General features: G+C 37.8%; 1 protein-coding gene across 49 annotated transcripts in view; it reads right to left on the bottom strand.

Moving 5' to 3' along the window:
* The window catches only part of RIMS1 (regulating synaptic membrane exocytosis 1), a 489,881-nt gene that overhangs the window by 147,166 nt on the left and 316,104 nt on the right, over positions 1–26,611 (bottom strand). For 18 of the 49 annotated variants that reach the window (XM_043542506.1, XM_043542509.1, XM_043542511.1 and 15 more), the window contains 2 exons: positions 24,180–24,242; positions 16,567–16,656 (listed from right to left, as the gene is read on the bottom strand). The exons of 3 other annotated variants lie outside the window; for them this stretch is intronic. In XM_043542506.1, coding sequence (XP_043398441.1) covers positions 16,567–16,656; positions 24,180–24,242 — 153 coding nt within the window. Of the gene's footprint in view, positions 1–6,758; positions 6,843–16,566; positions 16,657–17,576; positions 17,655–24,179; positions 24,243–26,611 lie in introns of all 49 variants that reach the window. 28 more of the 49 variants (XM_043542504.1, XM_043542505.1, XM_043542468.1 and 25 more) reach the window with 3 other exon arrangements.

The raw sequence follows: 26,611 nt of genomic DNA, 5'->3' as shown, positions 1-26,611 counted from the left end.
AAGATTTGCTATAAGGCCATATCTCTAACTTTAGAAGACACAGTCGAATAATTTTCATAGTTTTAAATGTTTATTTTTTATTCTTCATTATTTGCAGACCCCTTTAAGAAATGGGAAAAAAATGTCCCCTACTCAGTTTGGATCTGATTCTACAAACTCATACATGAGTAAGTTTGCTCATACTAGTAGCCTCACTGATTACAATGTGTGAACATAACACAGCATCGGCCGGTGTGTGAAGGGTTTGTTTCACCGCTCGCACCTCCTTGAGGTGGGGTGTGGCATGGCAGCTCTCTGTCCACTGCTGTGGTGGTCTGCCTCTTTCTGTGACTTGGCCCTCCAGCCAGGTCCCTTCAAAGTCTCTCCGGTTTCAGGATAGTCCATGAACAAAAGCCAAGGGGAACTAATAACATGATTTTGGCAATTAATTGATCTTTAAATATTCATGGTAAATAGGCCCAATGGCCTGTGATGGGATGTTAGATGGGGTGGGATCTGAGTTACTACAGAGAATTCTTTCCTGGGTATCTGGCTGGTGAATCTTGCCCATATGCTCAGGGTTTAGCTGACTGCCATATTTGGGGTCGGGAAGGAATTTTCCTCCAGGGCAGATTGGAAGAGGCCCTGGAGGTTTTTCGCCTTCCTCTGTAGCATGGGGCACGGGTTACCTGCTGGAGGATTCTCTGCTCCTTGAAGTCTTTAAGCCACAATTTGAGGACTTCAATAGCTCAGACATAGGTGAGAGGTTTTTTGCAGGAGTGGGTGGGTGAGATTCTGTGGCCTGCGTTGTGCAGGAGGTCAGACTAGATGATCATAATGGTCCCTTCTGACCTTAATATCTATGGATCTGTGAATCTATGAAATCAACAGAGTTAGTAAAAGAGAGAGCAGGAAGTGCCTTCCTCTCAGGGTGTATTAGAATCAGGCCTTCTCTTCTCTCAGAGAGAGACCTTCAGACAGTTATTGTCAGGGAAGTTCCTGCCTTCCCTTGGGCCTTCCCTCAGGAGCTCAGGGTTGAAGGTCTGTTCTATTCCCTGGCTTGCCCACATGTGAGCTGTCCTGCATGTTTGGAATCAATATATGTGTTGATTCTAGAAAATCTAAGTGTGATGCCTTATTATGATGCCTTATTATTTTGCACAAATGGCTTATGGAATATTTCTTTAAGAAAACATAAGATTAGAGACAGAGTGAACCTTTGTGCCAAATTGTTGATGTTTTTTTCTTCACCTGACATAGGGACATCTGGCTGCATGGTGGAGTCTGTCCTCCTAAATTTAGCCTCCCCCATAGTAGCATTTCCAGCAGGCTGCGCCCACCTAAGAGACTTTGATGGCATGGATGAAACTCCTGCTGTTTACTATTTGTCAAGAGCACAGAACAATTCTAGCTCACCTAAGGCCTCTGGCCCATTCCAAAGTAGGGCAGAGAGCACAACATGTTGCATGTTCTCTTGACTGCCCCTTTTATTCCTGGGAAAAATTCCTTCACTAGGTATAAGGACCTTAAAGCTAGAGAAGCCTGTAAATTAACTGGATGTGATCACTTAAAACCTACTCCATCCTGTTTCCACAGCAAGTTGACTGAAGGAAGTTGGGATGGTCAAGATCTCTCAAATTCTTAAACTTACTTTCAGTGTAAAACAGTGAGCTAAGTGCTTTGAAGAAGGGCCTCCACAACAAAAGGAACAATAAGTCCCAGAGATACAAGCTGGGCAGCTGGGTAGTGAAGAATTCTCGTTTCTGCCCAACCTTCTCAACAATTCGATGTGAGGTCAGCATCATGTAATGATTGGCATCACAAACAGGATTGCACAGTATTCCACATATACATACTGTGCCTGACCCCTTAATTCTTGCCTCGGTGAAGATAAGCCTCCACCTCTTCTTTTCTTGCCTTCCAGAAAGTGGATGATATGACAAAGGCCACATCCCAGGCTAGAAAGTAAAGGTTGACACTGGTTCCTCCTACTTCTATAGAACTTAATTGTATGTTTTCACAAGTGGACGTTAGTTTGGAAGTAAGAGTTTTACAATTTGATTTATTTAAAGTAAATGTTTTACTTTTAATTTCTGGGGAAAAAACTTATCTATATGTTACTGTTTTAAAAAAATGAGGGAGGATTTCTTTGCTCATATCTTGCTGATGAAAATTATAATTTATAACAAATACAGATACAGTTAACATGTTTCTGACATATGCAATGTAGTCGTAGCCATGTTTGTTCCAGGATATTAGACAGACAAGGTGGGTGAGGTAATATCTTTTACTGAACCACTTTCTTTTGGTGAGAGAGACAAGCTTTTGAGACACGGGGAACTCTTCTTCAGACCAGACCTGAAGAAGAACTCAGTATGATTGAAAAGCTTGTTTTCTCACTCACAGAAATTGGTCCAATACAAGTTATTACCTCACCCATCTTGTCTCTCTGTTTCTGACGTCTGTTTGTCTGGATTCCTCATCAGACTTTTGAAAGCACCTTAGCTTGTTTTATACAGATGCAACTAATTCCAAATCTGTAGTTAATTGAGGTGCCCTTTCGAGTATACAGGCAGGTTATTCAAATTTTGGAAGTGAGGATTCTCTGTGTCCCAGATCTGAGGTCATCTTAAAGTGTAGCTCAGTGTCAGGTTAAACGATAACCTATTTGAGAAAATATATCATTATTTTCCTTCAAAAGACAATGTATTAATTTTAAGGAAATTTTCAAAGGATATTTTAAAAAATTGGGTTTCTGGCCTTTGTTTTTTGTGGGTTTATTTATTTGTTTGTTTGTTTGTTTTTTTGCTTTGCTTCTTTATAAATTATAAAGGAGTGTGAAAGCTTTTAAAACTGTTTTCTGCATTTCTACCTTAACTATATCAAGAATGTCAAGTTTGGTTTTCCCTGGTTTTGCTGAAAGACTCTGGAAGGTCTCAGGGAGGCTTACTGAGAACTTTCACACTTTAACGGAAAGGGACAAGAATGTTGAATTTTAACAGAAGCTTCGTTTACCCAAAATGTTAATTAGTGATTGGAGTTAAATATATACTGTTAATAAAACAAATAGTCTGAATAAAAGTCCCTTCTATTGTCAATTGCTCAACTTTCACTCACTTGGCTCCTCTCATCACCTGTGATATCACCTTTTCCCTAGTTCAACTATAATCATAAAATCTTGAAGCCTAGACAGGATCTGAATTTCTAATGTGAAAAACAAACAAGGGATAAAAAACTTTGAGGTCTTTATAACATATCATAAAGAAGAAAAAAAAGAAAACAAACCCATGATTTTTTAATATTTTTGAGTCAATATATGTATAGAGCACAGAATGCAAATTGGTCCAATTTGTATGATAATTCTGGGATGTACACAAATGGAGTCTGACATGACAGCTGTCAAATTCAATTTATCTGTGAAGTCAGGATTTAAACTTGGCTATGAAAAGCTAGTCAAGTAACCCAGTGTGTCACTCAGAGCCTCCCCTCAACCATCAGTTGTTATTTTGACAAGCGTTCACAAAAGCATACCAAAGAAAGGCAAAGTCTAGTACTGAATGGTACTAGCTAATATACAGAATTGCTTGTGAAACAGATTTTTAAGGGCAATAATTAGCACAAAATGTAAGAGAATTCTAATTGTATAAATGTAATTTGGCTTTGGTTTTCTCTTTTACATTATACACAAAATGAACTGAATAGAAAAGAAAAAGAAAAAAGATAATACTAACTGATTTAAAATGTTAGCTCTAACTATTTCATTATTGATCATTCTAGCAGAAATATACAATTGCTCTGGGATTGTGAGTCAACTACATAAGCAGAGTATCACCATATTCAATCCCACTCCTTCACACCGAAAGTCTGCTTAATGGGCAAGGGAGTGTTGTGTATTTAAAAATTGAATAACTTAACTCTTGGGAAGGGATCAGGAAATGGGTTTCAGTTACAACAAACTAGTCAAGTACCCAAAGGTTCATCTACCCCTAATTACTGAATAAATATATTTTTATCCCACATAGGGAAGTTAAACCACTTTAAATTCTTAGGGCCAAATTCAGAGATGATGAGTAGGCTGTGTAAATTGGACTCCTCATCTACTTGTTGGACATCCATACTCTGCTGTTGTGTAAAGGAGCCTAAGTTGCTGTAACTTCTGTCTGTCGTGGAGACAGAAGAAAGTGCAAATAAGCAGCACCTGAGTAGCAAAAATAGTACGGCATTAATGCACGCCTTTTTCTGCACCTCAGCCAGGAAATCACACCAACGAGACATAAATGAAAAGAAAGAAAAATGTTTCTTCTTAAAGTTTCTTACAATGTCTGTAGAAAGACACTTATATCAAACTGAGAATTTTACAATTTTTTTATGATTTAAAAGCTTTTACCATAATAGTTTTCCCTCTTATGCAGACACTTTAATGTAATAAACTTATTAAAACAAAGATAGAAAAACAGATGACAGGAGTACACTCGATGGTTACAATCTTGAAGTCCTCAGGCAAAAGTCCCAATGACACCAAGAATAAAGATGATTAAGTAAGGATTGTAGTATTAGGGTGAAATGCTGGATCCACTGAAATCAGTGGCAAAACTACCATTGATGTCAGTGGGGTCAGGATTTCTCCCAGGGGCCCTACATATGATGGGCCTGATCCATCAAAGTCAATGAGAGACTTTTCATGGACTTCAAAGGGCTATTATAGTGAGAGGAAAGAGTTGCTCAAAAATGCCCATTGTTTAGAAAGTGTAACCTTTTGTAACCTTTATCTTGAAATGCTCCCAATTAATATTAAGTTGCTAAAGATAAGGGTGTAATAAACCCCAACTTAGTTTTCAGGTTGGCTATAGAAAATTCTATAATTACAGAAAATTTGTTTAGTAGAGGACCATTGGGCAACACTTTAAATAATACAAGCAGACTTTATTCAAAAGGAAAATGATTAGGTAAGCAAACAGGTATGCAATTACTAGTTACACAATACTACAATTATACATATGTTCAAAGATGAAATAGTGTATAACAGTGAGTAATCAGTCCACTGAGAACAGCGTGAAGTACAGCCTTATAATCCTGAAACCTAACAGTTAATTGGCACTCCCCTGCAATGTTGCAAGGCTATGCCTTTTTCCATCTATTATAATATTAATTAACATTAAACTACCCCTTACCATAATTATATTTCCATCATTTCCTTATTGACTCTTTACCTTACACATTATTTAAATTTACTTCTGCATTTACTTCCCATTCTATCAATATAGGTAGCATTTTAATACAACATTACAAAATTCTCAAAACACTTATTAAAAACCTTGCTCAAACCAGTTATAACCAAAACATTGCAGCAATATAACCCTAGATCACGTCCTTGCTAAATTCAAATTTCCTGTCTTGCTGTCTCCAACTTATCTCCAACTTTCTCACACTAGCAACTCCAATTTCCCATACTCCTTTACACTTAGGTTTTGGGCCTTAGTTAGCCTAACTTCTACTTAATTCTTAACCTAAACCACCCACTAGGTTACATAAATATGGACTATATGTACTAATTGTACTATCTTTACTGACACTGTCCTTTCGGAAGTATCAAAATACAAAAACAGAGATCACATTGGACTCAGTACTACAGTCAATTAAATGTTTAGGTATGCAGTGACTGCAAGATGTAGCCAGTTTTGGAATTAAAAAACATCATGTGATAATTTAAAAACATACTATTGCGCATAGAAATGGAATCCAGGTATAGCTATAGTGTTCCCACTAAAGTTGGTAGCAATACTTCCAAGGCAAGGCAAAACAGACTCTGGCATAAATGTAGGTGCTCTTAAGCAGAAAGAGAAGACCAGCACTACAGAAACTGTAATGTTACTTGTATACTGTACTTTTGAGAGTTAAACCTCATAAGAGCTGCACAAACATTTTTAAAAAATTAAGAATGAGCAGATTTACTATAACACATCAGGGTTTAAAGGGTAGAAATAAAAACTTGCTCTTGCGTTACATTCAAAGTGCTCAATTAATATCTTATTTGATTTAAAAAGTGAATCTAGTAGAAGAAATGACAACATACGAGAAGAATGTTACTATTAAAAATACAAGGCATCAAACTGAGTTGAATAAGAAAACCAGAGCAAGAAACAAAACAATGGAAGGTGCTTACATTCATCACAATTGGCAAATCAGCATATAAAGTGGATCCAAAGCACTGGCATTATTGGTCAAAACCTACCTTGTAGGGAAAACCTGCCCCTGAAGATAACCTTAATTTATCTGGAATTTCATAACCATGCCAATTATTATATATACCAATTAATATTTCTCTCTCTCTGTGTATCTGATTTTTTTTCTTATAAGCATTTTGCAGAGAAAGAAACATTATTGAGGTTAAATTAAAAAAAAAGAAAGAAATAGGCTCTCTGACAGATAAATATATTATAAAGCACCACAGGGGAAAAAAACTACATTTACAGAAATGGGGGGTGAGGAGGGGAGAATGAACAGTCCATTAATATGGAAGTTTCTACATCAGATTAGACATCTTGTTTTCAGAAACTATCCCTTGGAATGTTCACACAATCAGAAGACTTGACCAGGGGCACATTCCTAGGTGCTTTATAATAATTCAACAAAATGCAGAGATGAACTTTGAGCTGACACTTTACTTTGATTTTGTCATAGTTAAAGTTTATTAAATATCTTTTTAAAACTTTGTTATACTTCTCTCAGAGTGCAAGATGCAGTAAGCCACTTTTCAGTTAGGAGGAGTTGGCTAGTACCTGTCATCCTCCGGAGATGCATGCTGGATATGAATCCTGGGACTAGTAGGTCGTCTCCTCTCTAGGGAGGGGGACCATCTACCCCTGTTTGCCCATTCAATAAAACAGGAAAAAAATATTTAGTGAGTGAAAAAATTAAAATAGGTATGGGAATTGAGACTGGAAAAGTACCCCAAAAAGTAATGAAATTGATGGTTATTAATATAATAATTCTTACTAATTTTTTTAGAAATTTGGATACACTATTCTTATGGCTGTTTGTTGTGGTATATTTTCTATATAGCAGTACACTATACAAACAATTATAATGAGTGTACAAGCATGCTCAATTTAGAGTGATTTAAATAATTTTCATGGCATATACAGTATTTCAAACATCCTCAAATGCTAGAAAATCTAAAAACCTGTTATTCAATAGAAGAAGTTGGAATTATAAACTAGAAGAACTTTTCAGGTGTTGATTGGCTGTTATTTTCCTCTTTCATTTTCCCAAGGGTTTATTCCCCCATTAACTGCACTAAACAAAATTTTTCCAGTAAAAATACATGGTTTTAAATTACAAAGAGACCTTTAAGAGAATTAAAGCATCATGTTACACTGTTAACAGCAGAATGTGGAGCACAAAGTGATCTGTTTTCCTAGAGCTCATCCTATGTCACTATCTGCTCTACTCATCAGCTTGTAGAGACCCCTATTCAATGTGCAATGGAAGGGCTCTGTGCAGTCCAAAATTTTCTTTGAGGCTGCCAACACACAGAAGCTCTGAAAGTTTTCTGGGTTTTGTAGCAATGGAGGATATTACATCTTCTAAAAGGGGTAATGCTTCCTTGGTGACAAGCATGTGTCTTTACTCTTTACATTACATGCTCATCAAAGACTATTTATTTTCTAGGAGGAGAGCCTGTGACACCATCCATCCCAGGTTCTTTTGTTGCTGAGCACTGTTACAGAGACAGAAAACAAATTTTTAAAAGGCAGGATCAGCCACTATTGACTTCTGTGTTGAATTCCTTTATATAGCTGAGACAAGTAGAAGAGATGAGATTCATCAAATTTTGAGCAGGGGGTTGAGCAGGACTAGATGAACTCCTGAGGTCACTTCCAAGTCTTATATTCTAAGATTCTGTGAAGTTAACTTGTCCAAAAAGGTAAGGCTGACACTTGGGAGCAAGAAGCTCTCACAAATCTTGCTAAGTATAATTATCATTTTAAGAAGTTTAATATATTAACTATTATTGTTGAGTCTAGGTTAAATAAAGGATATCCTTATTTAATAGTCAAGCTAATAATGTTATATTTATAGTAAATATTATAAATTTGCATGTTAGCAAAGAGAAATTAATTAGTATATATTTGTGTGCCTGGACTAGTGTAAACTTATAAAATTTCTTTTATATTTAAAAAAAAATGTGCAATCAAGTTTTATTAGTTCATGCCAGTCTCTTTTAATTGATTTTATAAATTAAAGAAAAAAATCTTTAATCAGCGTGGGTGGGAGGGGTGGGGAACATTCATATTTGTAGTAGTTTTTTCTTTCAAAAGCTCATTTGATTTAGAACAATAAAAAGGCTCAATCACAATGGAAAGATAATATAGTATAAACCTAACGCTGCTTAGTTTTGAAAATACAGGCAAGAAATCATTGTATATATCTCTATATATTTACATTAGCAGAGTAATACTTTACATGAACTATTCACTTTCTGAGGCAACCTTCCAGTCCATTTATTAAGAAACAGTGTTTCACTTATGGAACATGCAAATAACAAAAGTTTCAGGGAGATTTAGCATCACTTCACATTTAGGTAGCTCTTTTAAAAGATTCCAAAGGGAATAGGTTGTTAGCAGTTAGTTACTTTTTCTCTCCAAAGCAAGGGTTAAAGAAAATGTTAATGCATCAGTGCACTCAGTCAAAGCCCTTAATATGCTGATATCCTCTACAAATATTAAAGTGCATTTTTACAGAATGTTATTAATTTTGGTCATCATGCATTATGAACGTTGACAGCATACTCTCTTTCCGTAAATTTCAATGGCGCTTAACCTTATATACCAGGGATGGCCAAACTGTGGCTTGCAAACCACATGCGGCTCTTTTACAGTTAGAGAGTGGCTGACAGAACTCCCCAGACCCCCCGACATTCTCCACCTATCAGACTGGTGGTGGGGGGAGTCTGGGATCTCTGCCTTGCAGTGGGATGGTACAGTAGGGGCTTCTGCCTAGCGGGGAGGGGAGTCTTGGGGCTTTAGCCCCGTGCCCCATCAGGTGCCTCTCACGGGGCTGAAGCCCGAGTCCCGACCCCTGGCAGGTGCACCCCAGCTTTCGAACTTCTGAAGATTGTCATATGCAGCTTGGAGGACCAGTATGTTTGGCCACCCCTGTTATATACTGTACAAAACATGTGCAACATTACAATGCAGACAAACATGCAACAATGTACTCTCTTCTACACTGGTTGAAAAAGAGAAAAAAAACCAACATAGTGCATACCTAATATAAACAGCTGTTATATTGTTATGTAATTAGTTCAAATACAAATAGTCACAGTCAAACAAGAACTCTAAAAAACATGCAGTGTAAACACCCTTACTTTCCTAATGTTAGAGGGTGTTTTGTTTTATTAATGGATTTATAAAAATATGAAAATATTGTGATCCTGGAGCAGAATAGGGCCGATTAGGTCAAGAACAAATGATAGCTCCAATTTTTTTTAATAACTATTCATGGGAATTTCATCAAATATCTATATCCTAGGATTTCATAAGGTCATGGAGACCAGATAAAGGCACCAGAGTTTACCATCTCAAAAATCCCTATCAAGTCATGATTACAGAGCAGCCAATATTATTACTTTTTCTATATGACCATAGAAAAGCCTGGTTGTAAGATATACATACAGAGTGTTCTACTTAATTCAATCACTTTGATTTGTTCCTCAATTTTATTTGCTCAGACCTGCATTAAATAATCACTTAAGGCCAAAACCTGCAAACATAACTAATGGAACTATGACTGGTATTAAGTCTTTGCAGGATTGGGCTCCTATAGCGTAAATAAAAACTGCCACCAGATGTTACTGCATAACTATCATTGGCCATAACATTACCAATTAATAATCAATAAAATATTACTAATTGACCTATATGAAGATTGTGATTGTACTACACCGAGAAGACACTACTGTGTTGGGTGATGAGTCTCTGATTCAAGAAAGTACACTTGAACATGTGCTCTAAATATGTGCTTATGTGCTTTCCTAAACTGAGGCCACAGATACCACTGCGTCTGGCAACAGAGAAATCTATAGATAGAAATAAGATGGCCTACTAAAAACCAAAACAAAACCAGAATTCAGAGTGAAAGAGTGAAAAAAACCAGGGCCAGTAGGCAGATCAACAATGACAAAAGCAGACTAAAACAAAGGGCTTGTCTACACAGTGAGATAATGTGGCCTATGGGAGTGGGATTTCCAAAGCACCCTAATGTGCTTTACATTAATTGGTCCATGTAGACTTTGCTGGTACGCACTAAAGGTTCCCGAGCACAACGTTAAAGTGCACAAGGGAATCTTTAGTGCACACCAGCAGGGTCTATACGGACCAATTAACGCATACTTTAGAATCACAGAAGTGTAGAACTGAAAGAGACCTCAGTAGGTCATCTAATCCAGTCCCCTGCACTCAAGGCAGGAATAAGTAATAACTAGACCATTCCTGATATGTTAGGGCACTTTGGATATCACTCCCCCGTAGATATCATTACACCACCGTGCAGACGAGCCCTAAGAGTTGGTGACATTGGATTATTTTTATCTATGTTTCAGGGTGTTACTGTCTGCTAAATAAATACCTGTATGTCTTGCAGGTCTCATAGAAACTTCAATCACTCAGGTATTTTAATCAAAATGAATATTAACAGACAGTCAAAATAAGTGAAATGCAGTGAGTATGTGTGCACATGTATTAATAAATAAGTGCTGAAGTCTTCAGGCATATTCTATAGCACACTGTGTCACAGAGAGCTGTGGAAAGCATTTTGGCTCTACAGCCAGGCTATTAACATGTGGCAAAAATTTTACCTAGGTCTACACTACAAAAAGTTTGCCAGTATAGCTATATTAGCAAACCCTCTTAGTGTAGACACAGCTTATACGGGCCAAAAAGTGCTTTTGCCAGAAACGTTTGTATCGGTTTCCTGAGCAAAAGCTCTTTTATGTAATTATGGTATAACTGCAGCTATGGTAGGACTTTTATCGGTACATAAATGTTTAAAAAAATCATCACACCTCTAAGTGACAGCACTATACCGGCAGAAGTTTCTAGTATAGATGAGGCCTAAGGCACAGAATCCATATTTTTCAGCTAGGGATAGGGTGACCAGATGTCCTGATTTTATAGGGACAGTCCTGATTTTTGGGTCTTTTTCTCATATAGGTTCCTTTTGTCCCGATATTTCACACTTGCTGTCTGGTCACCCTAGCTAGGCATGTTCTGCCTTCAGTTACCTACAGTGGAGGAGAAAATGCTGAAGAAACCCTCAGCATTATTATTACTATAATTATTTATTTATAGATATTTATCTATGATATATTATGTAGTCAAAGTACATTCACCAGCCCAGAGTTTTTAAAGAGGGAGCTAACTTAGCCTTCGGCCATGGCTAGGTAATCTGCTCTATTCACATCTGCAGTTAGGCTCAATGGCTTGGTTTCATCCACTGGTACCCAAACTCATTCCTTTCCCTTCCCTACTCCTACAATTCACTGGCACTGTGTTTTAAACAGTCTTCCTTATTGTTTCCCAGTAGGACCCTTCCCAAATAATTTAAAATTGTGTAGTTCTTGTCTGTCAACTATGAGAAAGTTTGCCCGTATACCACTCAAATTGTATAAACGAAGTTGCCTGTGGCACTCAGTGAACTGCAATGTATATTTCAACATTTTCTGCCACCACTAACACAGCACAGCAATTTATTTAAGCAGCCTTAGGAACAGGGAAGCGTTCTGGGCATGTCCTGTGAAGTCCTGATTGCCATTTGTACGGACCCATTGCCATATAAAGTAACAGAGGAAGGCATGCAGTGATGCCTTTAATAGGAACACTGGGCAGAAAGCCAGTGCCAGCATTCCACCTGACAGTGTTCAAATGGAGTTATGTTAAGATTAAATTATACAGATGCAGCATCCTGATGCTCATAGAGCAAGCACGGTACAATATATGAAGAGCTTAACTCCAGCTATATGAAACCTTGCAAATTTATGTTGAAAAAAGTTTTCAAAAACAGGAATAAAAACTCTCCTACTGATTGTACAGTAAGGCTAGGCCACTGAATGTTATAGTCTATATTCTATTGTTAAGGAACTAAAAATGTCTGATGTAGCATTTCAGGTGACAAGTACAATACTGCACAGAGTTTAAAGATTAATACTATTTCCAATAAAACATTAATGTGCAAACAAAGTGCTTTATTGTCAGTACACTAAACACAGCCCATATCACCTTGTTCAAAATGCAAGTGCAGGCACTTTAAACTTCATATTTCACACTTCATTTACTTTATATTTTCTGAGACAAAAGGGAGCCCGAACACAATTTATAATTCCTGTGAAGGAAATCTGGAATACCACCATAGGAATTCTTTATTTACACTTCTCCATAAAAGGAGAATGTACTTCAGAAACAGTGACATGATGGTCACAAACCAACCATGTTCAAAATGTGGAGTAACTGGTATCTGCTGAATAAAATCTTACAAATAAATTCTAGAAAAAGTCCACCAAAGCAAATAAGAAAAAAATTCAACATATGGCTCTGGATCAAGTATAATATAGCTAACAGATTGCTAACCTCTTGGATGAAGAGACATTACAGCTACATTAAATAATGAAGTCTGAAATCCCTGGAAAATCTGTTCCCCCCAGAACCGAAAGCATTGCGTTATTCTAAATTCATCTTTTGCATCTTGCTCTCAAAACTGGACAGGCATTGGAAAAACAAATACCATCTGGGTCTGATTAAAAGAGCTGCATCTCATCAGTACGTCGATGGAGTCACAACCCAAGTCATCTTATTATTTACCACAAAAGCATCATATACTATTTGAACTCTGTGGGTATCCCACACAAGAGATCCCATGAGACAGAAACAAATACCCACAACCATCCTATGGGACTTCTAATAAAGCTAGAAACAGAACGACTCCAGAGTGATATCATATACCCTAGCTAGGGACCACAGGCTATTTAACTAAACCTTATGTTCAGCAGTATTACAGATTGTTGAGAGACCTCAAAGGATCAACATGGACACTGTTCACTAAGAGGAGATCATCAACCAGTGTTGTAATTTCTACTCCATACCAGGCTGAAGACCTGATGGGCAAAAATCACAGAAGATTAAGGTTGAAAGAGACCTCAAGCGGTCATCTATTCCAACCCCCTGCTCAAAGCAGGACCAGCCCCAAATAAATCATCCCAGCCAGGGCTTTGTCAAGCCGGGCCTCAAAAACTTCTAAGGATAGAGATTCCACCACCTCCCTAGGTAACCCATTCCAGTGCTTCACCACCCTCCAAGTGAAATAGTTTTTCCTAATATCCAACCTAGAACTCCAGCACTGCAACTTGAGACCATTGCTTCTTGTTCTGTCATCTGCCACCACTGAGAACAGCCTATCTTCATCCTCTTTGGAACCCCTCTTCAGGTAGTTGAAGGCTGCTATCAAATCCCTCCTCACTCTTCTCTTCTGCAGACTAAATAAGCCGAGTTCCCTCAGCCTCTCCTCATAAGCCATATGCCCCAGCCCCCTAATCATTTTCATTGCCCTCCACTGGACTCTCTCCAATTTCCCACATCCTTTCTGTAGTGGGGGGCCCCAAACTGAACGCAATACTCTAGATGTGGCCTCAACAGTGCCGAACAGAGGGGAATAATCACTTTCCTCAATCCGCTGGCAATGCTCCTTCTAATGCAGCCCAATATGCTGTTAGCCTTCTTAGTATCAAAGGGCACACTGTTGACTCATATCCAGCTTCTCATCCACTGTAATCCCCAGGTCGTTTTCTGTGGAACTACCACTTAGCCAGTCGGACCCCAGCCTGTAGCAGTGCATGGGATTCTTCTATCCTAAGTGCAGGACTCTGCACTTGTCTTTGTTGAACCACATCAGATTTTTTTTGGCCCACTCCTCCAATTTATCTATGACTCTGGACCCTATCCCTATCCTCCAGCATATCTACCTCTCCCCACAGTTTAGTGTAATCCATGAACTTGCTGAGGGTGCAATCTATCCACATCATCCAGATCATTAATGAACAAAACCGGCCTCAGGCCAACCCCTGGAGCACTCCGCTTGATACCGGCCACCAACTAGACATTGAGCCATTGATCACTAACCGCTGAGCCCGAAGATCTAGCCAGCTTTCTATCCACCTTATAGTCCATTCATCCGATCCATACTTTTTTAACTTGCTGGCAAGAATACTGTGGGAGATCATATCAAAAGCTTTGCTAAAGTCAAGATATATCACGTCCACTGCTTTCCCCATATCCACAGAGCCAGTTATCTCATCATAGAAGGTAATCAGGTTGGTCAGGCATGACTTGCCCTTGATGAATCCATGTTGACTGTTCCTGATCACCTTCCTCTCCTCCAATTGCTTCAAAATAGACCTGCTTGAGGACCAGCCCCATGATTTTTCCAGGGACTGAGGTAAGGCTGATTGGCCTGTAGTTCCCCAGATTCTCCTTCTTCCTTTTTAAAAGATGGGCACTATATTTGCCTTTTTCCAATCATCCAGGACCTCCCCTGATCATCAGGAGTTTTCAAAGATAATGGCCAATAGCTCTGCCATCACAACAGCCAACTCCCTCAGCATCCTCAGATCTTTAGATCCTTTAGATCCGGACCCATGAACTTGTGCATGTCCAGCTTTTCTAAATAGTCCTTAACCTGTTCTTGCACCACTGAGGGCTGCTCATCTCCTCCCCATACTGTTCTGCCCAGTGCAGCAGTCTGGGAGCTGACCTTGTCTGTGAAGACAGAGGTAAAAAAAGTACTTCAGCTTTTTCCACATCATCTGTCATTAGGTTGCATCCCCCATTCAGTAAGGGTCCCACACTTTCCCTGACCCTCTTCTTGTTGCTAACATACCTATATAAACCCTTCTTGTTACCCTTCGCATCCCTTGCTAGCTACAACTTCAATTGTGCTTTGGCCTTCCTGATTACACCCCTGCATCCTCGAGCAATATTTTTATACTCCTCCCTAGTCATCTGTCCAAGTTTCCACTTCTTGTAAGCTTCCTTTTTGTGTTTAAGCTCACCCAAGATTTCTCTGTGAAGCCAAGCTGGTCACCTGCCATATTTGCTATTCTTTCTGCACATCGGGATGGTTTGTTCCTGTGCCCTCAATAAGGCTTCTTTAAAATACAGCCAGCTCTCCTGGACTCCTTTCCCCCTCATATTTGCCTCCCAGGGGACTCTGCCTATCATGGAAACATGAGGCTTCTACATAGCTTCAAAGCTGGGTTTAGATTTCAGAGAAGACTTTTTCCCTATAACTAGATGTTTTAATGGTGACCAGCTATTGTTTCCAGAATTTTCAAAATGATGTAGTGCTTTAGTGGCATGATTTCCCTTGAAATTAATATAGCAAACCACATGTCCTGCTTTGAAAATGTAACTAATTTTTGGAATATTTTTGTTGTTGCTAAAACCATACAAAAAGTTTACATTAATATCCTAGGCCTTAGTTATGGATTGCTTGTTACTCTGCTCATCACTTTACAACAACAAAAATGCTCAGTGGTTTGCTAATTTCAATAACCAATTTTTCTGGACTGATTGATGAGCAAATTCACATTATTATCCTACATATCAATTGAGTATTTACACCATGGGCTAAATCCTACTCCTACTGAAGCCAATGTGAGTTTTACTGTTGACGTCAGTGGGGTCAGGATTTCACGCTATAGAAAACAAGAATTCTTAGACAAAAATACTGCAAACATTCAAAAATTCTCTGTTAAGACATACTCATATCTAATTACAAAATCTGTCCATAGTATTTGGTTTCCCTGTGGCTTTGAACTACACTAGCTTTAAAGGTGAAAGTTCAGAAAGCAGTCTTTAAATGTTTCTATTCAACATAACAAGTGCAACTATATTTCATTTAAATAGCTGAAAATGTATTCTTGAAGCTTATGTAAACTAAGTACAGTGTTATATAGTGCAAAGATCATTACATTGTTTTGATTTATAATTTAAACAAACAACAATAGATATGGCAGATTAGATTAAGAAAATAATGTAGTTGGTTGGTTGGTTTGTGGAAATTGATGTACACGCTGTTATACAAATTACAATTTTGATTTGAAAAATAAGAGTTTGATTTCACGATTTGCATCCTAATTATATAATTTGTAAATTTTATGTCACCATCTCATTTGCAATTTGCAGAATGGGCAAGAAATAAAAGTAATACATCTTAGCAGATGATAATGAAGATTAACAATCAAGTGGTGCTCCTTCACCTCACTTAACACTGCAGTGTTATTATCAGCATACTGAGGACTTTTGTAAACAATGACATCAGCTTGAACCAAAAGTAGGGAAAGAAGAAGCCAGAAGCAATTATAAACTGCAACGCACAATTTGCATGGCATATATGAGTATAGGGGCAAAAATGTCTACAAATACCAAAGCAGATATGAATGTACAGACATGTAGAAGACTCATATGGAGAAACAAACAAAACTGACAAAGTTCACCAGCACAGATGACAAGAAATTCATAAGTCTTTACTTTATACCTTTCTCGTTCTGGTGAATGCAAACTAGTATCTGGTCTCAAGCAGTTGGTACTAGCACTCCTAGCCCTGTCAAGGGAGGGCTGTAGTTCACTAGTGCCAGTGCATTGCATCCAATGGTAGAAGAGAAAGAAAAAGAAAACAAAGAAAGGAACACAATGTTAGATTTTAAATAATAAAATAATATTCTCTTTACATAAAAATGTGGTATCACAATGATTTAATTAATAAAGATGTAAAAGAGCTGACTAGATGACAATGCAAATATTTGTTTAAAAAATAAAACCAAATGAAAGATTATGTTTGAACTTGTTTGCATAAAAAATCTCAAGTATCTAAGACCATAAAATGAGACTAAACAATATATACTTATGAGAAAGTGGAACGGGAAATACTAAAACAATACATCTAAATATTTATTACTAGTAACAACTGCTATACCAACACAGAAGGACAGGATACAGTATATCTCAAGTAAAAATACTTTAGAGTGAAGCTAATTTACTTTAGAAAACCATATTACATACTAAACAGGAAGGGGCACTTCTACTCAGTTCTTACCTAACCAAGAGTTCGTCTGTAAATCTTGGTATTTGTGCATTAAGACAATCACGAAGGAGTGAAATATCCTGTCTAATCACTGATTTGGTTTTAGCACATGCAGGCAGAGTTGAGCTTTATAAATTAAAATTATTTAAAATAAAAATAAAATTTAATTTCACATGTAATCAAAATCATACACATAAAGAAAGAAAAATGAGACATAAGGAAAAGAAAACTGTAATACTACTTAACTCCAGTACTGACATTTCAGTAGAGTTTAACGATAGAAGAATTCTAGACAATACAGAGGTTGCAAGTGTTTGTCACTCATGTAAGAGTTAATTTTAGATAGTTGAATCTATTTATGTTTATAAGTACATGTTTTTATCTGTTAAAGTTTTCTAGAAAGTACCACTATATTATTATAATGTGTATGTTTGTTTAAATAATTTAAGTGAATACTTACTTACCTGTAAATATTCCAGTGAGTACCATTCTCTAGTAAAGGCATCTTGGGTGGTAATGTTTTATAGTGCCTAACAGAATTTCTTGAATGTGGAAGAACAGAAGAAAACAAAAACAAAAACAAAAACAAAGCATGCCAGAAACGGAAGTATAGGTAACAGTAGAACAATGTTAACTAGAATGAAGACTATGTAATGTGCATAATATTATAGCAAGTTTGAACTGGTATATGCATAGATTTCTCAATGTATCCTTTTCTTCGTTCAACCAACATGTAATTTCAGGACCAGATCTCCTATGCATGCAAACTCAGTGAAGCTACTCACATAAGTAAATTTAGAGTAACATCGTAGGTCTGAATTTTCCTCTGGAACTAAAATACCTTGGAATCTTTTCAATTTTTGATTAAAATGTATTAGCTGTTGTAAAACATGAAGTTGCTATTTTTATGCTAGCTATCTTTATATGTCAATACTACTTTATTTTAATCTACATTGTGTGATTTAATGATCCCTTCTAGTTATCTATACGATAAATTAAATGCCTACTAAAACACACTGCTATATACAATATCACAAACTAAACCACAGTTGTATTAGTATTCAAAAATGTCATGTGTTAAAGTCCTTTAGAGGTGGTATACTAGGGGCCAGGTTCACAGTGGGACTTTAGGCATTGCAATGCTGAGTACTATGGGGCTTAACTTTTAGACTAGAAAGTCACTTGTTTTCACAACACCTGAGTTAGGCACTTAGGTTCCCTATATGGGGAGAGATAGGCTGCTAAGCATAGGATTCACAAAAGGCAGCAAACTAGGCCAGGGTCATCTAAACTAATCAATTAGAATGCGATGAGAGGGTGTGTCCTGAGCCCTGCCTCTCGTCGGGTACCTAAGCTGTTTCTTGCAAGAAATGCCACCAGTGGTGGTGATGCCAGTGCTTACCTTTTAGCCCAGTGGTTAGAACACTCTGCTGGGATGTAGGAGACCCAGGTTCAATACCCCCATGTTTGATCAGGAGAAAGGATTTAAACAAGGGTCCTCCCATCACTCAGAAGGTTGCCCAAACCACTGGGCTTAGGGATATTCTGATGTGTGGCTCCTTCAATCTCCCCTGTTGATGCTGTCCCACTTGGATAAATAATTAGAGAGCTATTGAAGCAGCGGGGCTGGATCTAAGTCTTCCACCTCCCAAGTGAAAGCCCTAAACTCCAGTCATAGAGTTGTTCTCACATACACTCTCTTTCTCTGGCCCAATGACTATTTAAGTACTTAATCAAAAGTGAAACAGCTTCAAGAGGAAAGAGGGAGGGAGCCACATATAAGAATATCCCATAGCTCAGTGGCTAAGTCAACATCACCTCATGTTCAAATTCTTTCTTCCAATCAAGCAGAAGGGGGAATTAAACCCAGGTCTCCCACTTCCCAGGTGATCATTCTAACTACTGGGCTAAAAGTTATGAAATAGATACCAGCCCCTCCCCCCCAGGAATTTGAAAGGGCCCTGATCTAGTTAGCAAGCTCAGAGTTTGCTTACCAGATCGAGCCTCACAGGTGAGACAGGCAGGAGAACATCTATCTTCCCGTTGGGGCTTAAGGCATCTGGATGTCTAGAATGATGCAACAGTGCACATTCTCAGAAGCAGAAACATAGGTTCCTAGGCACCTTTCACAACAAAAATGTAGGTGCCAATGAGTTTAGGCACCTACACGATTAGGTGGCAACTGAATGGGGTTTAAGAATGCCAGTGGCACCTAAATGTCCTTTTGTGAATATGTCCATAGATCACATTAAGTTAAACAGCATTAATAATGGTAAGCTAATTTTAAAAATATTAGAATTGGTTTATCCATCACCAAGGTACAGTACCTCTGTGGTATTAGTGTATATCTACATAGAGCTAGCATGCTAAAAACAGAAGTGTAGCCACAGTGCCAGGAGGGGCTAGCCAACCCAAGTGCAGGTAGATCCTCCCACTGCTCACATCACTGAGGCTACGCTTCTATTCTGATTGAGCTAGCATACACACGTCTCCTCAAGCTACGAATTACACCTCCAGTTTGAAGCATAGACATACCTTTGGATGACAACTGTTTAACATAATAAACCAAGGCCACAGTACATAACATTTTAGAACTAGGAGTGTGGACTACCCTGGCCAAGTGAAACTCCAGGAGAAATATAAAGGAAGAGTGTGACTACCCAAATTGAAATCTGTTCCACATAGTGCAGTTAACTGGAATTAAAACAAACTTTTATGGAGTGTCCACACATTCCACCAAGGGAGGGCTTTGGTGGGACTGGCAGAAGGATACGCACCCTGGAGGTCCTTGCCACCTCCAGGTGTTGTTCCTCTTAATAGCATTCCTTGACTCCACATGGGATTTAGAGCTGGGTGCATCTGTATCCCTGTATCTGAACACCTCCATATGTGAGGGATTCTGAATCCTGATTTTAAAGCTTGGACTATCTCTAATTAATGTTACATACACACTACACTCTAAACTAAAATTATCAATAATAATAAATACAACGCAATACAATAAGATGTCTAGAAGATAAGAATTTATTACTACAGCACTATGCCCATAGCATGCCTAAACTTTACAGTTACACCAATGTAAATGTGTGTGCAGAAACAATGCCAACAACATAGATGCCCAATAACTTGTTGAGTGGGCATATGAGACAATGGCATCCAAGCTATTAGTCTTTTTTGGACTCTGAATTTAATGGGAGTTGGATCAGGCCCCATAAGCCTTGTAACTCATTTTAGCAACCAATCTATGGTAGCCATTATTATACTTCTATTGCTGTGTGGTGGGCCAGCTTCTATGCATAACAATGTGTCATCATTGTGTTGATAACTGTACTTCAGAGTGACCACCTGGCACATTGTGGAGCATCTACTGTTGAGTTAACCCAACGTCCCAAGTACATGCAGCAATATGCAGCAATAAACAAGCTGTTCAATGGATACTGTCATATTTCATAGCTCCATTATATTACTGCGGAGTATAGAACTATTATATAAATATATATATCAAATACATTATTAAGAGTACTATACTGTTAGTACAGTATCCAATTTTTTTTTAAATAGGTATATTTGGTACTGAACTTGAAAGTGAGGAAATAACAGTAACTAGAGCAAGGCACAACATAGGCGAGTGCTGCGTGAACTTACATGAGTGCACCTCCATTCTGACCTGTATCCCACTTGTGGGCAATTTGTCAGAAGACTGTTGATCATGCTAAATTGTGTTGAGGCTTTGTGCTATAATTAAAATTCCACTAGGGGCCAGATAAAATTCACCATATTGTGTTTCATATAAGAATTAAGTGAGAATTTTGAATATTTGCAACTCAGCCATTTTAAAGTAATTGATGACCTGTAAGGGGAAAGGAACAAATACAGACTCAGAAAGAGACAAGGAGATGCAGAAGTGGGAGCTGAAAAAAGAAAGGCCAGAAGAGGGAAGTGAAGGAACAGGAGCTGCGTGGTCCCATGAAGCTGACATAAAGGGGAAGGGGGCCAGGAACAACAGAGAAGCGGGGACTGAAATGGTTTATTAAATGTTGAAACCCAGAAACACTGAAGCACGAACTTCCTCAGTCACAGAAAGTTAGCCTGTAGTTCTTTTCTAATGATAATACTTTAAATTTACAATGAACTTTAATGGAACCATTGCACTGATGCTGAAGTTCTTTCTAAGTATTATACAGTGTAACAGAACCTAACCATAAGTTCGTCTTTCCACTATCATTGATGAGACCTGGAAAATTAAAATTATCCTGGACAAATTTGTGACACCCATTGTTTAGGGAACAATCATGCAGACCAGTGGTGCATTGGACTGCATGGTATTACAGGGTCTTTTCCAATCCTAATTTTTAAGGTTAAGTAAAATTTAGAGAGTACCGACCTAAACTTTTACTAATGATCAGTTTGTGAGTAGAAAAGTACATACATGTTTTCCTTAGTTCTCATAACTGTAACACCTGCAAAAGAGCTGATTGCGCACAATGACACTTATATTTATAAATGTCACCAGAAGAGGAGAAATAGAAATAGATATACAAAGATTGCAAGAAAGTGCTGCCAATTTATCCTAACAAAAATAAAATAAAATTGAAAATGCTTGTGTTCTTAAAATTAGATCAGAAAAAGATTTTTCTTTGCTTACTAATAACCAATTAGTTTAGTCAAATTTTAGATCTGAATTAAAGTGATCACTGTCTAATTGGATGTACCAAAAGCATGGGAATAAACTGTGACTACACTTTTTCTTCAATTTTTACACTTAAGTCAATGCTTTTTCCAGATTTGTATTTAACTTCTCTGTTATATGGCCCAGAGGTAGGCTGGTGAGATTGAGTTTTGTTTTTCTTTCACAAAAATTGATCAGGTAGGTTTTTCTTTTGCAAACCCAAGAATGGTTCACATCAGGATTCCATATTATCCAAAGCTCCAAAATTTAGGAAAGGGTGTCAGGGTGAAGATGGGTCCAAGCTGTATCTGAACCCAACCTTTAGCAATATGTTGGAACAAGGGTTGAATGAGATGGGAAACTTTAGGTCTAGGGCTCCCATGGGGTGGTTTAATCCTGGTTCCTTCTTATACCAACCACCAAAGCTCACCGTGGGTTTGGGTGTCTGATAAAGTAAAAAGTTCAGTTTTGGCCCATCTCTGCTAGAGATTCTCCCCAGATTCTCAGTTGCTGTAAATCAGTGTCCTCCATTAAATCTGGTCCTTAGATCTTTCTGTCTATACAGTGCATAATGTATTATAGGATTCAAGCTGAATACATAGAAAGACCCAGTTTTTTAATATGGCCGCAGATATTTCTTATCCAAGGGAAATTGGAAATCAAGCACCCGATTCACCAGCGTGTTACTCACATTTTATGTCAGTGTAATTCCATTGAGATTACAATAATGAATTGGTGTAAATCTGGTGTAACACAATGGCTGCATCAATCAATGTGATGCACCATTGTGTTACACCAGAGTATGAGTAGACAACGAGTACATAAAACATAACCAACTCTCAGCAGGTACAATATGACATATTGCCAAAGTATCTAACCTTTTGATTTAAGGACTTATTTGTTTAGATTTATGAACTTATTTGTTTTCACTGTCTGCTAAATAATATGAAGTCATTCCTTATTACAAAGATTCAGAGTAAATGGCTTCCAGTTTAAAATGTGAAGAGAAGTTTCAGAGATTTCTAACTGCTAACAGGTAGCCTGTGTACTCTCATCACCAGTATGCTCTAGTTAGGCTCTAAAGGGTAGTGTTTCCTGATTTAAAAAATTGTAATTAAACAAAATCTTCCAAATGGGAATCCAGGGAGATACCAAAACTAAAGATGTGTCTTCTTTGAGGTATGAAATATTACCTCGTGTTGCAAAAGCATTAAAAATTAGTTCAGGCGTTACAAGCCTTGATCCTACAAACATTTACTTATATGTTTAACTTAAACACATAAGCAGTCCCATTACTTCACTGAAGGTCCAGCTCCCTACAGAATAATTTAAATTTGGGGCTCAGCTGCATCTGTGCTGGGTCCTTTCTTTTTGAGTTCTTGAGTGCTGTAGGACCTACTGGAGACTGGAGTCAATGTGGAATATTTCAGTCTCTGGGATTTGGAGTCCTCACGGGATATAGCGCACTTATCAATTCAAAAGGGGGAAATGCCCTGGCAGGGCCCAGCACAGACAAAACCAAAACTAAAATTCTAAATGGAAGGTAGGAAACAATGGGTACATCTATTCTGCAAAAACCAACCAACCAACCACACAAACCACATGAGCAAGTTTCAGAGCCTGGATCTACAGACTTGGGCTTGCAGGGCTCATGCTACATTACAAAAATAGCAGTATCGACATTCCCACTCGGGCTGGAGCTCAGGCCCTGAGACCCACCCACTTGCCAGGTTTCAGAGCCTAAAAAGCAGAAACATCTACGATGCCAGCTGTAGTGCCGTAGTGCGAGCCATGTGAGCCCGAGTCTGTAGACCTGGGCACTAAGGCGTGCTGTCACGGGTATTTTTTTTGCAGTGTAGACATACCCAAGTGAGAGCTGTCAGGTGAAGCACAGTGACATGCAACCTTTGTTTATCTAGTCATGTGCTCTTCTGAGGAATTTTCTTCAAGTTTGTTGTCAAAACATACATAATAACAAAGGAAAGAAATCAAACAACCATAAAAAATCAAAAAACACAAAAGAAACTTTATAAAACCACAATAATACTGCCATGCATTTGAAAATCACACCTTTTCTGACTAGACAGGTAATCTATCACAAAAGTATATGCTGCAGAAATATTTGTATTATTTAATTTCAAATGTGACTGTTGACACTTATTTTACCACTAGGCTTTCAACTGCTCTAATCATAACTATCAAAGTAAACACACATATGTAAAAATCTCGATCAGTTCTTTTTTTAAAAAAAATAATTAAATGGCAATTCAGTTACATGTTAAGAAAATGGTGTCCGTTACTTACTGTAATATTAATAAAGCTAAAGGAAATGATTGGGCTAGTGAAGTACACAGAAACTAACTATAAGAAATCATGGTTATCGAATTCCTGTATTTACCTGGTGGTATGTAGGCACTCTGCACTTCTTCCTCGTTTTGCTCTGGGCAGCATAAGAAGCTCACTGCACAGACAGGATGGGTGGTGAGTGAAACAGATATAAATATGAAGTATTAGATGACATGAGTTATGCAAATGATATGCAAATGAAAACATAAAAAAAGAAACCAGAAAGCTCGCACTGAGATAGCTGTCTTGATAGTGTTCAAACCAAAACAAATTACAATGCTGCTCTAAAATGTAAGCAATAAAGTACCTATGACAACTATATATTCAGATAATACTTTTAAGTGGACATCTAATTTTGTCTTTTTCTTTTTTTAAATTTTGAAGTTACTTCAGAGTTTTTAATATTAAATATTGACAGGATTCTTTATCAAATTACACTGCTATGTAATCTTCTAGTTCTTAAAGTAGGTATTTATTAAAACTTGGCAGCATGATAATAAAAATGGAACTGTAGAACCTCCATTTTTGAACCCAGACAAGAGAGTGTGTGCACGCAGAAGGGTGGTGGGGAGTTATAAACTTAGTTTTATGCTCTAGCGAATACAGTGTAAGGAGCATCAACTCATCATTTTGGTGAAAAGAAAAATATTTGTCCACCAAAATATTAAGTTTATTCAAAGGTAGATTCTGATCTAAAGCTTTTTAATTACGATATTTTGTTATATATTCCCTTACAGAAACAGAAAATGTGTTAATCAGTTATCAAAATCTCCTTTCTAATCATTTCTATTTTACAGTCCACTTACTCCATTATTTCAACCAGCAGTATATTACAAGAGCCAAGTGCTACAGCCAACAATATAGCTACTGTAAATTAATCATTTCCATCTTTAATAAACATGATTGTGATAACAGCATGTCCCTTTGATGATTTCTGTGGGTATCTGCACTTCAGTGCAAATCACACAGAGAAGTCCCAGAATCTCCTTATTGTTACTGACACCAAAGTGAGGCTAAAGTTCATGAAGATGCATCATTTAAAAAGAATCAAAGAATCATATGAAGTACTATGGTAACAGAGAGAGAAAAGATATAAAAATTATGCGAAGTGGAAAAATGCTCAATTACTTTCATACTTCATATTGTCATGAAACTATAAATTTCACTATGGAAACTGGTATGAGCAATATTTATGTAATATAATAAACCAGGGTAATCAAAATCACGACTTAAATCTCACATGTGGATTGCAAGTTTGCATCTGGAACTACAGGCCTGATTTTGATGCAACAAAATATGTTAAAGGTGAACTGAATTGTTTTTCTTAAAAGGAAAGAACAATAAAACTATTTAATATCTCATATCATTAGCAGAATTTATGTGTAGACTTCCAAATTACAAATACATACAATATAATTTAAAACAAAGTAATTGAAAATAAAATTCCTCTTTTATTTCTTGTACACACAAAGGGTTCTGTGTTTCCCTAGAAAGATTTGAGGACATTACAAAAGCCAAAGCACTGTAATGATTCAGGTCCATGCACGGCTTAGTTATCAGAGGGTATGTCTACACTGCGACTAGATGCCTGTGCCAGCTGACTCGGGTTCACAGGGGTCGGTCAAAGAGGGCTGTTTAATTGCGGTGTAGACATTCGGGCTCAGGATGCAGCCCAAACTCTGGAACCCTTCCACCTTGCAGGGTCCTAGAGCCTGGGCTCCAGCCCAAACCTGAAGGTCTACACTGTAGTTAAAAAGCCCCTTAGCATGAGCCCCACAAGCCAGAGTTAGGGGTGGCATGGGCCCTGCAGGTTTTTAACTGCAATGTAGACAGACCCAGAGACAACATAAACTGTTATAGGAGAAACAATGAGGTGTCCTTGTGGCACCTTAGAGACTAACAAATTTATTTGGGCATAAGCTTTTGTGGGCTATAACCCACTTCATCAGATTCATGGAATGAAAAATACAGTAGACAGGGATAAATATACAGCACGTGAAAAGATGAGCGTTGCCTTACCAAGTGGGGGGTCAGTGCTAACGAGGCCAATTCAATCAGGGTGGATGTGGCCCATTCCCAACAGTTAACAAGAAGGTGTGAATATCAACAGAGGGAAAATTAGTAGAGGAAAATTACTTTTTGTAGTGACCCAGCCACTCCCAGTCTTTATTCAGGCCTAATTTGATGGTGTCAAGTTAGACTTAAAACAACGCTTCCTCAGTTCTTGTTCCCTAGTGTCCCTACTCTACTTGCACTACATTGATGACATCTTCATCATCTGGACCCATGGGAAGGAAGCCCTTCAGGAATTCCACCAGGATTTCAACAATTTCCACCCTACCATCAACCTCAGTCTGGACCAGTCCACTCAAGAGATCTACTTCCTGGACACAACAGAGCATATAAGTGATGTCACATAAACACCACCCTATCCCAGAAACCTACTGATTGCTATACTTACCTACATGCCTCCAGCTTTCATCT

The sequence above is a fragment of the Chelonia mydas genome, chromosome 3 (genome assembly GCF_015237465.2).
Source record: "Chelonia mydas isolate rCheMyd1 chromosome 3, rCheMyd1.pri.v2, whole genome shotgun sequence".
NCBI lineage: Eukaryota > Metazoa > Chordata > Testudines > Cheloniidae > Chelonia > Chelonia mydas.
Note: the sequence above shows the minus strand (reverse complement) of the source record. Positions and strands in the feature narration are given on the sequence as shown.